The following is a 15,657-nucleotide window of genomic DNA, read 5'->3' on the forward strand; positions in this document are numbered from 1 at the left end:
CTGAGGCGCAAATGGAAGAGAAAACAGAAAAACCCACAGTTCAAAAGAAGAGGGAAAACAGAGGAAAATGAAAGGAAAATGGTTTTCATTCCAAAGGGCTACTAATGTATAGGCAGCCCAAGGCTATTCACTTAACTAAGGGGCCTTTGCTTGTGACTATACATTTAAAATTTCCATTAATTAATAATATAGGCCTTTTCAAATGAAAACATTTATGGAGATATAATCTGTAGTCAAACACAAATGTGACACACTGTTTGTTCTATGTCAGTGTCTGGACAAGGTAAGTAGCATTTCTTGTGTATACCAGAGCAACTGACATTGACATTATTATGTATGGGCATGTGTTTTTTGTACCCAGTTGTCGTGCCTGACACATACCGGTTCACGCAAGAGTACACAGTCTGACCCTACGATGCGTTAAATCAGGGAGATGGTGCTGACAAACTGCTGAGCATCTGGTCTCCAAATGTTCCTCGTGACCCCCTTCCTCGGCTACAGTATCTGCCTGGAATAAGCTGTTCTTGATTTGGACAGGGATCATGTACAGCCAGTCTTCTGAGGTTCCACTTGCACCACGCTCACGTGACAAAAATAAATACGGAAATCAAGGCAGATGTGACACATGGGCGTCGCCAGGAAAATGGCAGCAGTTCAGTGGAGGCACACCATGAACTAGTCAAATTTGCTATCTTGTCTGAGGTATGCTTGTTGACAGCGGAGATAGCACTTCAGAGGCTCTCTTTTTTCTTGTCTTTTTTAACTGGAGAACAGAGCTCCCAGAGGAGGCTGCCTTTGATTGCATAGATTTTAAAAAGTTCTCTGTTGCCCATTTGAAGGGAATAAGGCCTGACGTGCAGCTGCTTAAAAAGAGACGTGATCTGTGATGTAAATGCAGACCATGATCAGAGTGCAGCACCTCTGGCCATTAGAAGTTTGTTTAGTAGCTTGGATGTGAAAAGCTGAGATTTAATGCTGCATTAATTGAGTTCTTGGCCTTTTAGGGGCAGAAGAGCTCCACAACAAACCAAAAAGCAGCCTTGACTTATTATCATCACTATGACTAACTTGTAATGTTAGAATTCTCTTAGACGTGTTTCAGGCAACTTAGCAAATATAAGTCCAGTGGTCATTCTATTTCTATTTTAGGTTTAGTTTCCACAATCTCTACATCTGTTTGCTAACACTGGTATTTGGTGTTGGACAGGTTCTATATAGTTTGTCTACCTGAGCTTTTTTGATGACAACAGCGTCCTGCTGCTACTGGAAACAATGTTAATCAAAGTGATAAAACTGAACCATTTAGTACATTTGTGTGTAAAACCAAACAATTCACTAACTCCAATATACTCCACCACACTTTTTTATGCCTACAATCATACAAGTCCCAACCCCGTGCACAGATTGCTGGCCTTGAGAACATTTTCTCTCCTCCCACTTTCATCTTCTTGAAATTCAGCAGGGCACTAAGTATTTGTGGTGTTTCAATCCAACCTGTCAGTGAGCGGGAGCCTTTGCTTTTATCTGCTCTGCTTTGCGCTGTTATACTCTCCACATCTGGAGACCTTCCATCACTAAATCTCTGTGGCTCCACTCTAGATCCCCCCTGTATGCTTAAGCTGTTACAAGAAACAGAGCTGCTTGACCTTTTCATTCAGCTGCCCAGGCTGAGGAGAGACACACAGTGTCTGCACCCATGGCCAGCCACACGATGATTACTGTGATTAGTATGCATAAATAAGAAAAGGCAGATCATTAGCTCTAATTCATTCATAAAACTGACAAGTCACAAAACAGAGAGGGACTAAAGGTCAGCTTAGTGCCCTCCTTGCTGTCTTAAAGCATTAATGTTGAAATATGTGAGGGATATGTTGAAGTTGGCATTTCATAGTGATGCCAGCCAAAGCTCACCCTGCATTAGAGAAGAGCTTTTTGAAGATACAGCACGTGATACCAAAGTTAGGAGTATAAATGAGGAGTATAGTGCAATGTATCATCATGATAAAACAGCTCTTACAGTATGATTTTTAAATCATATTAACTGGATTAATTACAGGTAGTGTTATAGGATGCAATGGCTTATCTATATTTGAAATGTTGTAGAAGGACACAAACTATATGGTCCAGTTTCAAGGCCTCGCTGTCTGATCAATATCTCAGCCTGGGTTTCATCCCTAGAGCCCTTAATGGCAGGAACCTCTGGAGCCGCAGTAATGCTATCTGTGTAAAGGGGGGATGGACTCAGACGCTTAACAGCATGCTGACGCTCTCATCTGCAATAAATCCTAGAGCTGAAAAAAGCAACTTCCCACAGATACTCTACAGACTGAAAAGCAGCTCAAAAGAAGACCGTCAAAAACCCTCAAAAGAGCAACAATAACTCAATGCTGGCTGCCTCATTTATGTACATTTTTGGAGGAAAGCCCCTGAATAATGGCCTAAGGCTGAGCTCCCTGAAGAAGAGGGCTTTGGACTATGGATACCATGGAGCACACATCGTGGCAGCCCACCTCCTCAAGGCTCTGGCCCTGCAGTCTGGATCCACAAAGAGGCACCAAGTAATGGCTTCCTTATGAGCTCCCGACGCAAGACTGATGGGCTGACAGAAGGTATGTTAAATATCTCCTGTTCTAACTGCTACATCGGGGCTTTGACCTTCTCTAAAACAAGGGCTTAACAAGAGATTCAGAGTCAGCTTGGAGGTGATCAGTCACTGGCAGTGTTGCAGGAGGTAGGGCTCATTCTCTAAAGGTGGGCTCAGAATTAAAGCTCTGGGACACAGTGAGAAAATCACTGGATTCTCTGAGAGTTGTATGTGTCAGTATGTCATCATTGGTTTGGAAACCTTTCTTATGGAAAATTCTACAAAGCAAATTAACTAACAAACTAACTAATTATTATTATTTAACCTGTTCTCTGATAAGTCAGTGCCCTTAGCATTTAAGCGAGCATTAACCATAAATTTTAGTTAAGTTAATACATTTTGACTGGATAAAGACTGCACCTATATTTGGTGTATTAAGAATATACATCTTAAAGAGTTAGAGAGGTAAATGAAAAGGACTAACTGAATTGACCGTGTACAATTTGCCAGAATATGCAACATGTCAATTTATATTCAACAAGGTAAAACCGGAGAAAGGCATATTACACAAAAAAGAAGAGAGAAAAAGGCAAAGACAGGCTGAGGAAGAGGATTGTGAAAAGGAGCAGAAAGAAAAAAACTCACCTGAGAACAAAGCAACATGACGAGCTCTACCACTGAGGTGCTTGACTTCATACACACGAGACCTGCAGAGACAAAACAGATGAACAGAGGTGTTCAATGCAGAATATCTGTGGGTATTATCATTAGTTATTTTATCACTCATGTGGCAGTATAAGACAATACTCAAATTTCTGGCAGAGTATAGAACTAAAGGATGAAGCTATATTGTTTTTCTTGTATGAGTTAGAATTTAGGCAAAGTGTCAAGCAATTTGTAACCCCTTAAATTATGCTTCTAATTTGCCGATTATAAAACTGTAAAGACAAACGGCATCTGCACAGAATAGATGTGCACAGAGCAGATGCACACATGTACATGCGAGTACCCCCTCCACGCCCACAGACACCTAAGTTCACACATCCGCACCCACTCACAGAAGTGAACAGAGACATTCACAGCTCTCCATTCTGTAGACGGTGAGCCGCAGAAGCAGACAACTCTCTAATCAAAACAAGGGCAGGTGTGAAAAAGCTCATTTGCAGAAACAATGGCTGCAACTGGTCTGGTGTTCTGCATCTCCAGCTCCTTATGTGGCACTTGGCAGGAACCATTAAAGGCACAGTCATTAATAAAGGAAAGAATGCAACTCTCTGGGACTCATTATAGGCTGGCAGCAGTAGAACTCTGTGCCACACAGCTGACATTGTTTCATGGGTTGCAGGGAGTCAATCAGGACAGAACGAAATATTCTCAATCTACGATTTCAGTTAATGCTGCACAAGCTGTGCTCAATACAGTACAGCACCTAAATTCATAATGACAAATAATAGTATGCACCACTGGCTGTTATCATGATGACCAATTTCTAAAATGGTCAGTCACAAAATACTGCGCATTAGCTTTGTATAATATTCAACGATGGATCCATCGAAAGTCAAGACCATACATAGAGGACATGTGACGACTGACTCCACACTGTATAAATTAATGAACTATCTAACAGTATCTGAACCCTTCTATGACTGCAACAACATAAAATATTGAAATTATTTACTTATTTTATTATTATTTACTTTGAAGCTAAAGCTAAAATCAATTTTAAATTACATTAAAATATCACACTTATATGAATCTCTTTTCCAAATTTTCAGTAAGCAATATTGTTTCCCTGCCTCCAAAATTCAAAACACAAGTCTAGAACCTGCAAAGACTCTAAAATCAAAGAGGTCTTTTCGGACAGACACTAAACAACAAACTATATATTTTGATATCATAACTTCATATTAACGTTCAAAGGACAGTTATTGCTTATGTAAATACAATACAATGCAACACAGAATGCAACATATTTAGAAGACTGGGTGGATCTTTTGGTCGCTGATTCTACATTCATCTCTATTCTTGAGCGGAAACTGTCCGAGGGAGCGTATTGCAAATACTCTGAGAGGATGTGACCCTTCTCTTGTACACAGAGTGCCATGGCTGACCCCTTGTTATAGCTGTGACATGCTGAGCCATAAGTCACTCCAGTCTGACACTGGAGTCAGGTGGCCAACTGACCCTGGCCTTGTGCTGGTAGACAAACTAAATGCATTCTATTTAAACACGGCCTGCCAGTCCTTTCCTGTAAACAGGGCAAGGTTAAGGCACGGGTGAATGTGGCATTGTGGGGCAATGTGCCGGCAGACTGGGCCACTCAGGGGACAGCAAGAGGCAGGCGGCAGGCATCACAACAGCAGCAGTGTTCACACACAGGCCTTACCCGCCAACTCCAAGTGTAAAGCTCAGGGTGCACTCAACATAATTGCCGCAGTGACCACATGTCTTCGGGGGGGGGTGAAGGAATAGGGTGAGGCAAAGGGGCACATAGGGCACAGGGAGGCTCGACCCCGAGCAATCTAAGGAGTGATGGATGGCTGGTAATTACTAGTAAATGGAGCGCCTTTGCACTACAGCACAGTAATTCAACTGTGAGCCTGGGAAGGTCCAGGAAGAAAAGGAGAAAGAGAGGGAGGAACAGCAAAATCAGCTCAACCATTTGGACACGGACACACACACACACACACACACACACACACTGCAACAAGGGCAGACTCAATAAGTTTAGGATTTAAATTGCACGTGATAAATTTGTGCATTTGATTTGTCTGACAAACCTGCTCTAATCCATGTCAGGGTGCACTTTTCACAGACCCAGTCAGGGTTAAACATGTCTGATGAAGAGCGCTGGGGCCCAAGCTGTCTATCTACGACCTTGTTTGTGGGGTTACACTCTCAGCTCAGCTCTGGTTTGTCAGCTTGGTCAGTCTGCTGACAGACTTTGAGTGAAAGGGTAACAGACATATTCACACTTGTCAGGGCTATGCTACCTGATTTTTCATTCCTTTCCCTGGAGCTTGAGTGAGTAGTGTGCATGGCATACCCACACGGCCATATACATATATGTATATATGTATGGCACATGCATGATGTATGGAGAAAAAAACTGCCTGTTGGAATGGAAACTTAAAAAAAAAAAAAGAAAGTTAATAGTTAAGTTAATAGTACTTTAAATTATCTTTGAATGGCTTAAAATGACAACTTTATTTATAATTTCACGGGTTGTTACAGGATACACAACATCAAATAAATAAGACCATGCTCATGCGTATGGTACCAAGGTTGACTACAATCAGGCTTAAATCAAATATCAGTAACAAGTTTTGATTTAGAAACTTTTGATTTCATTTTTTTTCCCCATCTAAAATAAGCTAAGCAAAACTAAATATATTTGATATTTTATCATTTAAAACGCTACAATCTTGGCATTTAGCCATTTAAAGGTAACTGGCAGTGTAAACAATATATAAATAAAATATGCTCAGGGGAGTGGATATGTGTCAGACAACTTCTTTCAGAAAGCGGCTATAATAAAGTCACAGGAGTGCATTCTTTCTGCCTGCTGTCATTCTCTGCATAGACTTCTGAAAGTAATATCGGTTTAGCTTACAGTTAAAAGAAAAGACTTTGGCAGTGAGAAAAGGCAGAGGTATCATTTCACTTTATGCAAACTGCAAGTCAGGAGACCACACACATATATTCGGCACTGTGCACACACGCACACACACGCACACACACATACACACACACACGCTGGCTGTGGTGACATTGTGTTCTTGTGAGTTCAAGCCAAAACAAGCGTTGGGAGCAGAGTGGCAGCACACACACACACACACATGCAGACAGACAGTCCTTGAGGTTAGGCACAAGTAGCACTGTGAGAGACTGCCAACCTGGGGTCTGAGGAAGGCACTGGAAGCCTTCACACAGCCACCAGGAAATAAGACTAGAGCCCAGAGTGGAGTGCAGCAAAGGGATCACACACTTCTGCACACTGCACAGCCGAGCCACTGCGACTAGCACTTAGATTTATGCAATATGACTGCTGTGATGCTGTTTGAAATAAAATTATGAGGCTGTTATGGCAAAGACATTGCAACAGAGAGTATCAAGCCTATGCTGAAACATGCATGATTACCAGTTTTATTTGCAGTGTTATATCATTGTAACATCAACAAACCATTACTGCCTTATCTCTGAGACATTTCTAAAATATGAACAAGGCCTCTGTAAGCATCTATACTTCATTTTACTTTCCATGTAAGTGGATTTGGAATGGACTGTGCAGAAAATGTGCTGAATTCTTTAAGCAAAAAAAAACAGGGAAAAAAAAGTCACTGTACTTCCAATAAAAGTATAGCTTAAGCTTTTAGGTTTTTCTGTAATGGCCAGATGTCTGACAAAAATCACTTCCCATGAGTTCATTCTAAAATAAAATAAAAAAAGACCAAAAACAACAAAAATCCCCTTCAAATATCAAGCAACACGGTGAGATCTTTTCAGTGAATCTTGTTAGTTTTGAGGACTAAAAATACCACTGTCAAAGGCCACCAATTATTTCAACATTCATTTCATCATGACATTTGTTGTGACTTTGAAACACTGATGTTTAAAAATACTGCAGGAGAATAATCTTCAATATGTGGAGTGAATCATGAAGAAGACAAAACACACAAATGTCACAGGATGAATGAAAGGGAAAGCAGATTTAATTGGACTGTGACAGACTTCCAGCTTGTATACAAAATAGCAACTCTACTGTCAACATCTACTACTGAGTATGCATCCATCAATGAGGCAGCCAGCGGAGTATATACAATGGTAGGGTGACGGGGGCCGTACTCCACACTTCGGGGGAATAAAATGCAGTATGCAATATCTGTACCTTCTATGAGTAGCTCCTGTCCATGGCTGCCCAGCAGGGTACGTGACAGGAAGGGTGCAAAGTCTACAAAGGTCTCTCTCAGCAGGGGTGCGACCTTCTCTAAGGCCCTCTCCAGCTTTGTAGTAATGCTGTCAAAAAACACATCAAGACAGAAGTCACAAAAGGAAAACATACACCTGAATTAGAGTAAAAATGTAAGGGAGGAAGCATTGTGCCCTTCTATCAAGGGTAAGGCGGGAAGACAGCAGTGAGAGCCTCACAGTCGACCCAGTGAACACAGCTAACAGCAGTTAGTGTGTAGCTCGACTGACAGAGTCCTGGTGGGTGCTGAGGGTAGCCAACACATTTCAGAGGATGCAAACCAAAAAAAGATATCCACAAGTGTATGGTTGCCATCACTGGAGATGTTAATAAGAGGAGATTTTATGCTGTTAAAAGCCATATTTACACACACACACATATATATGTATACTTTTTGCATTTGGATTTCTCACAAATTGTTTGCATTCTTTGTTGTGACATGTTACCAGGCTTGCACATGGGATCACAGTTGTTGAACACTGCAGAGGGAAGTTCCTTATCTCCTACACACTCACTACATGCTGCTGCCTGACATTATCTTAGCACCTCAGAGAGCTGTGAGCTGGAGTCATGCAGCCATACGACTCAGACTGTATACAAGCAGAGATACGACTCGAGCTGCAGCATATCTCTGTGCTCCTATGCGTACACACACAGATACTAGGCAACTTGAGGAGAGGAGAGGCTTGTTTTCCCAGCTAAGATGGGCAGAAAGTAGCAGGATAGAGAGAAGCAAAGAAAGAGGAGAGGAAAGGTCTGGTTTCAGATTTGTTTGAGTGTGTAGTGTAATCTGCCTTCCAGCACCCTGGGAAAACACAGCAGAGTGATGACAGACTAGCATAAAAAGCAGGGTGCAGGGAGTCTAGGTGGCTAACATAAATGTCCTTGCCTAAGACACTGGCCTGCACCTCTGGAGGCTGCCTGTAATCCTGTCAGGGAGCTAAAGGGTTTGAGCTCAGGAGGTGTCAGTCCCTCACGCAGTGGACACTCGTCCACTTCACAAAAGGCACTGAAATAGAGAGAAACAATATCAGATGAAACCTCATGAGGAAATCGTGAAACTATAATAATATCATGCATATTTTTCATTTTCAGTAGGCTGAAGTAGGTAATTCAGCTTGGATGCTTTTGTCCCATCTAAAATATAAGTTAGGCATCATCAGGCTCTGCAGCGGGGTTGTACCATCATTGACTTCACAGTTACGCTAAGTGATGTCGGTTACTGCTGCCATGGCAACTGAATCTCTGTTCCTGTAGCAGAACAAACCGAGGCAAAGAGAAAGACAGAGAGAGAGAGAGAGAGAGAGAGAGAGAGAGAGAGAGAGAGAGAGAGAGAGAGAGAGACTGTGGAGAAAGACTTGGGTTCTCGGCAGTCAGTGGCAGAGCACGACTTAGGACCTCTGTCACAAACTATTAGAGCACGTGAGGAAGACATGTCAAGGTCACAACAAGATATACACAGAGAATTATACAAATGCACACAGAAAAAAAGGCCAAAATTTGCCACAGTCTTCAGAAAAAAAACAAACCCTGGTTTATTTGTGGCATAAAAAAGAAAGCGTCTGAATTTCCAAAATCGTATAACCCATCACTTCTTAAAGGTGAGCATGTAGACATCATAGTTATCCGTCAAATCAGCTCGGGTAGACTAAATCAATCGTTTCAAAGGAAAGGCAAAAACATTAAATATAGAAAAATGATAGAAAATGCTGAGGGAAACATGTGTTTGAAAAATAAGGGACAAACACAACTTTGTGTTATTTATGTATAAAATCTGCTCATACGCAATTTGAATAAAGTGAGTTCACGACCAGAGGAAATACGAGCATGGGTGAACAGAGAGGGCCCTGTTGTACCTCATGTTTTCTACTGTGTCTTCAGGCATGGGGGCTACTGTCTGCACGGCCGGCAGATTCTTACTGGTGGCTCCATTGACAAAACTGGAGGAAGAGGAGGCAGAGGGGGCTGCATCAGTGGCTCCTGCAGGGAAGACCGATAGAAGCATGTAAAATTAATGCAATTCAAGAATAATTATAAACATGCACGTCTTTAATGATCTAATTAAATAAAAGTCAATGTAATTAATAATTTTACACAGGAGAGGGGAATGACTTTTAGGCAACAAACACAGATCTAAAATAAAATATATCTGTTTGGTGAGCACTTTTTTGATACTACTGAAGTTGTGCTGTCAGAGATTAAATTTAATACTGAATCTTAAAAAAACACTATAAATGTTGACTGAAATTACATTTCAGTGCCATTTCCAAAGGCTGTAAATGTACAGTATGCAATGGCACACAGACTGTAAAAAGTGAAAGTAGACGATGAAAGAATGGGAAGTTATAAAACCAGCCACAATCTGGCCCGTCTGAGGACTTCAGCAGTCAGCGCAAATGCCAACCAAGTCAAACAAATAAAAAAACATGGTGAGCCAAATTCACCACCACCAAATCTTTAACTGAATCCAAATGCACCTAAACCCGTTTTTCAAACTGGTGCCAGCCAGAACGCATGGAACCATTTTGCTTACAACAACAACAAAGATAAAGAATCAACCAACATATGAAATCAACCTCAAATAGCGGCTTTTTAGTTTTTATTTTTACAGTTTGGGCATCAAAGCCAAATTTACAGTGTCATGACAACAGTAGTTTAAAGGTGAGCCCTGAGTCCTGTCTTCTTGTTAGCTTAAGTCAGAGTATAAAATCATTATGTCTTTGTAAAAGGTTAAAAACAGGGTGAGTGAGATCATGGGGTTTGGGTGAGAGCTTGCGGCTTTAGGTGAAAGCACACTTTGACTTAGGAACTTTTCTCACATTCCTACAGAGGGGCAGAGAGAGGAGATGGAGGTTTTTTTTTTTTTCTTAAATGGAGCACATTTAAAAGGTGTTGGAGCTCCTAATGGTTCTTGGTGTTAAGTGGGTCCTTTCAGAGGCCCAGACTACAGGAGCCCTGATGTGGAACCAGCTCAATGTAGCTGCAACGTGACAGCAGGGGGAGGGAGAAGGGGCATGCAGTCAGTCAGACAGAAGCACACACACTAATCAGGAGAGCCACATGTACAAATTCTTTTCACTATTGTAAAGGCATTTGTTAATTGTATAATTCAGATAGATTAAGATGGAGTTGTTTGATTTGTCTGTATCTGGAGGAATCCCACTGGCCGAATGAAGGCAGTTTTTATTTGGCACTGCACAGAGCTGCTGAAGACAGTGATAGGAAGGTAAAGAAGGCCATCTAGTGGTGACAAGCCCTTGCACAGGAATACAGGAGATCACATGATCCAGCAGAGGGAAATGCTTTGTTTCTATTCTTGGAATGGCATCAAAGACAGAGATGAAGACTAATTACTCAAATTGATGACTCTCAAACTGCTTTAAAGCGGTATCATTTGATAATGAACCACATTAGCAGGGCAGGATGTTGTATTTTAATTTTAACAGTTTAAGTATATTCCGGCAACCTTGTGCATGACCTACCCGTCGTATTGATCATACTTTTGGGGGCCGCAGAGGCAGCAGCAAAGATGTTGGGGGTGCTGCCAGCTGTCAGCCCAGCAGAGGTGCTGCTGCTGCTTCCCACTGTGTTAACTGCCAGGCTGCCAGGGGAAGTTTTCTTCACAGGCACCACCACACTCCTACAGGAAACACACACACATCATGTTTCATTCACACATGGATGTAAAAATATACCTATGAACTGTTATTATTGAAATTCAACAGAGTTCAAAATCACAAAATCATTGTAAGACTGCTGCAGAGTAAACAGCACATGGAAAATGGATGCAAAAAGGGCAGCGAAGTGGCACAGTGAGGAGGAAAAGCAAGAGGTGCTTAGCATGTTTTTCCCTGCCAAAGGTCCCTTCAGCAAAACACTAAATCCCTTGAAAGTGCTGTAGTAACTGCATGTGATAACTATAGAGTGATTCTAAGGTGGTTAGGTGAGGTTATATCTGAGCCCAATGATTGAGGGAGTGGAGTGTGCATACTAATCTGGAACCAGGAGTTCAAATAAAATTAGCCAGCCATGCAGATTAGCAAATGTTGTCATGATAAAACTAACTTTCGATAAAGCTAGCATCTGGAACACAGGCTTTTCAGCCCTGTTCTTTGAACAGACAATCCAGGATTTCCTTCCTTTCTAATCTTCCCTCCTGAAATACTCTCAGAACACAGTGGATAAAATTCATTCACATGTTTTAGAAGAAAAAAGAATAGGAATGAACTTCATTGTCCCTTAGAGCTCTCAGGCCCTGCCAGCATGAGTATGCCCAGACGTTAGTCAGGATATTCGAAAAGGTAAACATCCTGACTTGTAACTCCATCTTTCAGCATAATGTATGCAATGCAAACACACATACAAGAAGCTAAAGTAAATAAACCAGGGCAGGAGGCCAGCCAGATAGCTACTACACTTTCCCTTACATTTGGTCTTGCCACTGGTGGCCCTCTGCTCTGCCCGGAAGAGCTGAAAACATCCCAGACCATAAATGAGAGGCTCTCCAGGAGCAATTTGGCAGTTGTTACTGACAGGCATTTGCATAGCTACAGTCTGTGTTTGAACTGACACAACCACGGCTCATTGAGCATTAGATTCAAGACCTTCCTAGTTGGCATTTGCCCAGTACAGACATACAGAGCAGCTTCAGGCTTTGACAGAAAGTACACATTGAGTGTTAGAGTGTTAGAGTGTTAGATTTGTGCAGATACCATGGCCTATAAACAGCAGGGTTTATATTATGTTCCAGAACCAGGATATATATTATGGTTTTAACAACCAGAAACCGTGAAAGAAGAGCTGCAAGAGAAAACACCAAATAATTTTGTCTAAAAAATGTAGTATAAAAGAATAATCCTTGAACAATTATACACATTAACTTAAAGTTAAATAGTGGTTTTGCTTTTCTTTGTTTCTTTTTTATTATTATTTATTAACATACATGTGAACATATGTACTTAACCCCACAAATATGAACTTAAAGAGTCATATTCTGTGGATTATTATGAATACACACACACCATATAGATACAATACACACATACATACACATATAACACAACCCAGGGAAACCCATCCAGAAAATACAGTCTTGCACCATGACTACTTATTTTTGAATGTGTCTGTACTGGCCCTATTTAATTCTACTGATTCCATATATCCACTTTCTGCTGCTTAGCTCAGGCCATCACACAGTGGCAGCCTGCTAAGCAATTCAATCCAGCTCTCACTCCGATTGTGCAAGGACTCATAGCAACTGCCCCGGTACCCCATTCTCTCACAGTACGCCCCCACGGGACTCCGTGGGAGACAAAGTCGTATGCCTTCTCCCAGTCGACTGGGTAGGCTAACTCCCTCGACCCCTCTAGTAACCCTGTAAGGCTAGAGAACTGAAGAGCTTATTAACTACCTCAGAGGCCTTTGCCAAGGATTCAGGTGAGGCTTCCCCAGTGTTCTTTCCACCACCACTCGATAATTTCCCCAGGGTCAGCAGTTCCCCTCCCCTGTTGGCAGCCTGAGCCAAGCCCTGCTTTTGATTCTTGAGTCGTCTGAGTGACCAAGACATGCAGCTGCAGATCGACCACAAAGGCGATCATCAGTCTTTGGCTTGAGGTGTTCTGGTACACTTATGAATCCCCCTGTGCTCAAACATGGTGTTTTGAATGGCCAATGCATGACCAGCACAGACGTCCAATAACAAAGCACCACTTGGGTTCAGATCAGACAGGTCATTCCTCTAAACCACCACCCTCCTTCTAGTCAAATAATTAACTAGAACAATCAATTACAGATTGCAAGTAACTGGCAGCCTGTCACACAAGACAGAAAGTTTGTCGCATCAAGCCATTTGTCACATCATATGAAAATGAGTTCCTAGCAAATGTGACGCACTGAATTATAGTTTGGTGTGGTTACCTTTTTCATATGATATGCTCTCAACTGCTGTCAAATCAAATCTATGAGGAAATTTAAAATAAATCAGTTGTTGATTCAAGTTAACATCCAACCAGACCCTACTCCGCTTAACTGTCGTCACAGACACTCATAGGAATGTGTTCCTGGCTTATTTATTCTCATTCCCGTTTTCAACTTCAGTAAGCTGACTCGTGTGTCAATCTGATCATGAAGTGGGTAGTGTAGGAGTTGGGAATTGCTGCAAGTACATAAAGAAAGAGCTGTGGGTCATGAAATGATTTTAAGCCTATTCTATCCATAATTACACCAATGCAGCCAATGGGTGATATATTCCCTGCAGAGACTGGGGGAAAAAGGATGACCAGCTGTTCTTAATAAATAAAAATCTAAGTATGTCTGCACAATTTCTTTGTCCGTTGCCATTATTCCATTTTTTAAAATGACAGTACATTCAGTAGAACTGGTATGTTTGTGAAAGCTTTAGATTAAAGATACACTTGTGACCTTGCGTAATGGTGCATGGAAGCACAGACACACCAGTAACTCACCAGACCTCTGTTCACATGCAATCTGATTGGCCAAGGATTAAGGATGATGCAGTGAACTTGGTCTTGCAAGAGCTCCCTGACAGAAAAGCAGGGAAAGCTTGTCCTTATCAGGTCTGCAGTTGGCCTTTGGGTTTGTGAGGGTGCCAGATAATGTCTTGTCCAATCTCTGGCAGTTAGTATGGGTGACACAGGCCAGGCCTCTGCTCTGTCACAAGCTAAGCCTGCTGTCATCTGAAGCAAACGCCCAGAAATCCTCTCAACAAAACAGCACAGACTTTTTTATGTTGCTATTATACTACATCCACAGTCCATTTCATAGCTGAAATAAAACATGCTCCGTGGGAAAGAAACCTAACTTGGACTTGATATTTCAATCCGTTTGGTAATTCATCTTACATCCTTTTTTACTACAACTGATTTCTCAACAAATGAAACAGCTTGTAATTTTGTAGTTGGGGCCAAAAATACAAAAAGCAGATTTTATTAACCAACTAACAGGCATACAATACCTACAATACTAGCAAAATAAACATTTTGAAATTTATCACATCAAAATCAACTCAATCAAACAGGGAAGTAAGAGAAAGAGTCAGAGAGAAGCTTGAAAGCTTACTGAAATATAATCTCCAGAGATACAGCTGCGCTCTGAAGAACACTGATGACACATATCATTTATTTAGTAGATCTCTGTACTGCTCTCCTCTGAACTTTCTGTGACAGATTTCTGAGCATCACTAGCATGTTTTGATTGTCGGAACTGGGAGTGAATGTAATCTTGCTTTCCAAATGTGAGCAGAAGCTTGCAGTTTTTGCACAGCTGGAATGTTACATTAGATGTAGAGGATGCTGATAAAACATGAACCTCTTTTAATGAATTATTCATTAGCTGAGGGCTCATGAATCATGTATAGATTATCTAGCACATATCTTATTAATAGGATTGTCTTAATTGAGTTGCAGAGAATAAAGGAAGGATTAATCTTGGAATTAATATTAATGAGGTCTGCGGCTTGTGAGATGACTGCAGTGTGAAGTACAGTATAACCAAAGAAATGTTTCCTTTATAAATCCAACAGATGGAATCTAATCTAATAGTGCTTTATTCGAGAATACCAGAATAGATACAGAGAAATGTGCTTACATTCACTTGCAAATTCAATTAAAACGAATTATCATTGTCCTGCATCATGGGAAAAATTATATATGTAAGGACAAAGAACATCTCAGAGCTAATTTGGAAATGCTTTGGGGAAAAAGAGGGGGAAAGGGAGGAAGTAAAGGATTAAGGAAGATAAGACACTGTACATCTGGTCCAACGGAAATCTGGATGTTGAGCAATCTAAACCTCCCCTCTATGAAAGTCTCTAGTAGAGGGGCCCTCTGCACTCCACTTTAAGGCATTTTTCTGTCTTTTTTTTCTTTTTTGATGTTGTCACTCCCAATCTATTGCAACCCTGACAGACAAATGAAAGGCCTGTCCATGTCTGGCAGCTCATTTCACTGGCAGGTGGCAAACAATTAGACACAGCAAATAGAGGCTGGAGGGGGAGTGACATGAAAAGCAAGATACAAAGTTGTATATGTGGTCAGAAGGGTTTGTGTGAAAGCATTTCAAAAATAATACACTTTGCTGTGGTGAC

At 41.3% G+C, this 15,657-nt stretch overlaps 1 protein-coding gene across 1 annotated transcript in view; it reads right to left on the reverse strand.

Moving 5' to 3' along the window:
* The window catches only part of nbeab (neurobeachin b), a 191,559-nt gene that overhangs the window by 84,640 nt on the left and 91,262 nt on the right, over window positions 1-15,657 (reverse strand). The window contains exons 30-34 of the mRNA XM_070828730.1: window positions 11,036-11,193; window positions 9,410-9,533; window positions 8,443-8,562; window positions 7,470-7,600; window positions 3,230-3,294 (exon numbers count right to left, since the gene is read on the reverse strand). Coding sequence (XP_070684831.1) covers window positions 3,230-3,294; window positions 7,470-7,600; window positions 8,443-8,562; window positions 9,410-9,533; window positions 11,036-11,193 — 598 coding nt within the window. The remainder of the gene's footprint in view (window positions 1-3,229; window positions 3,295-7,469; window positions 7,601-8,442; window positions 8,563-9,409; window positions 9,534-11,035; window positions 11,194-15,657) is intronic.

Source organism: Pempheris klunzingeri, chromosome 4, assembly GCF_042242105.1.
Source record: "Pempheris klunzingeri isolate RE-2024b chromosome 4, fPemKlu1.hap1, whole genome shotgun sequence".
NCBI lineage: Eukaryota > Metazoa > Chordata > Actinopteri > Acropomatiformes > Pempheridae > Pempheris > Pempheris klunzingeri.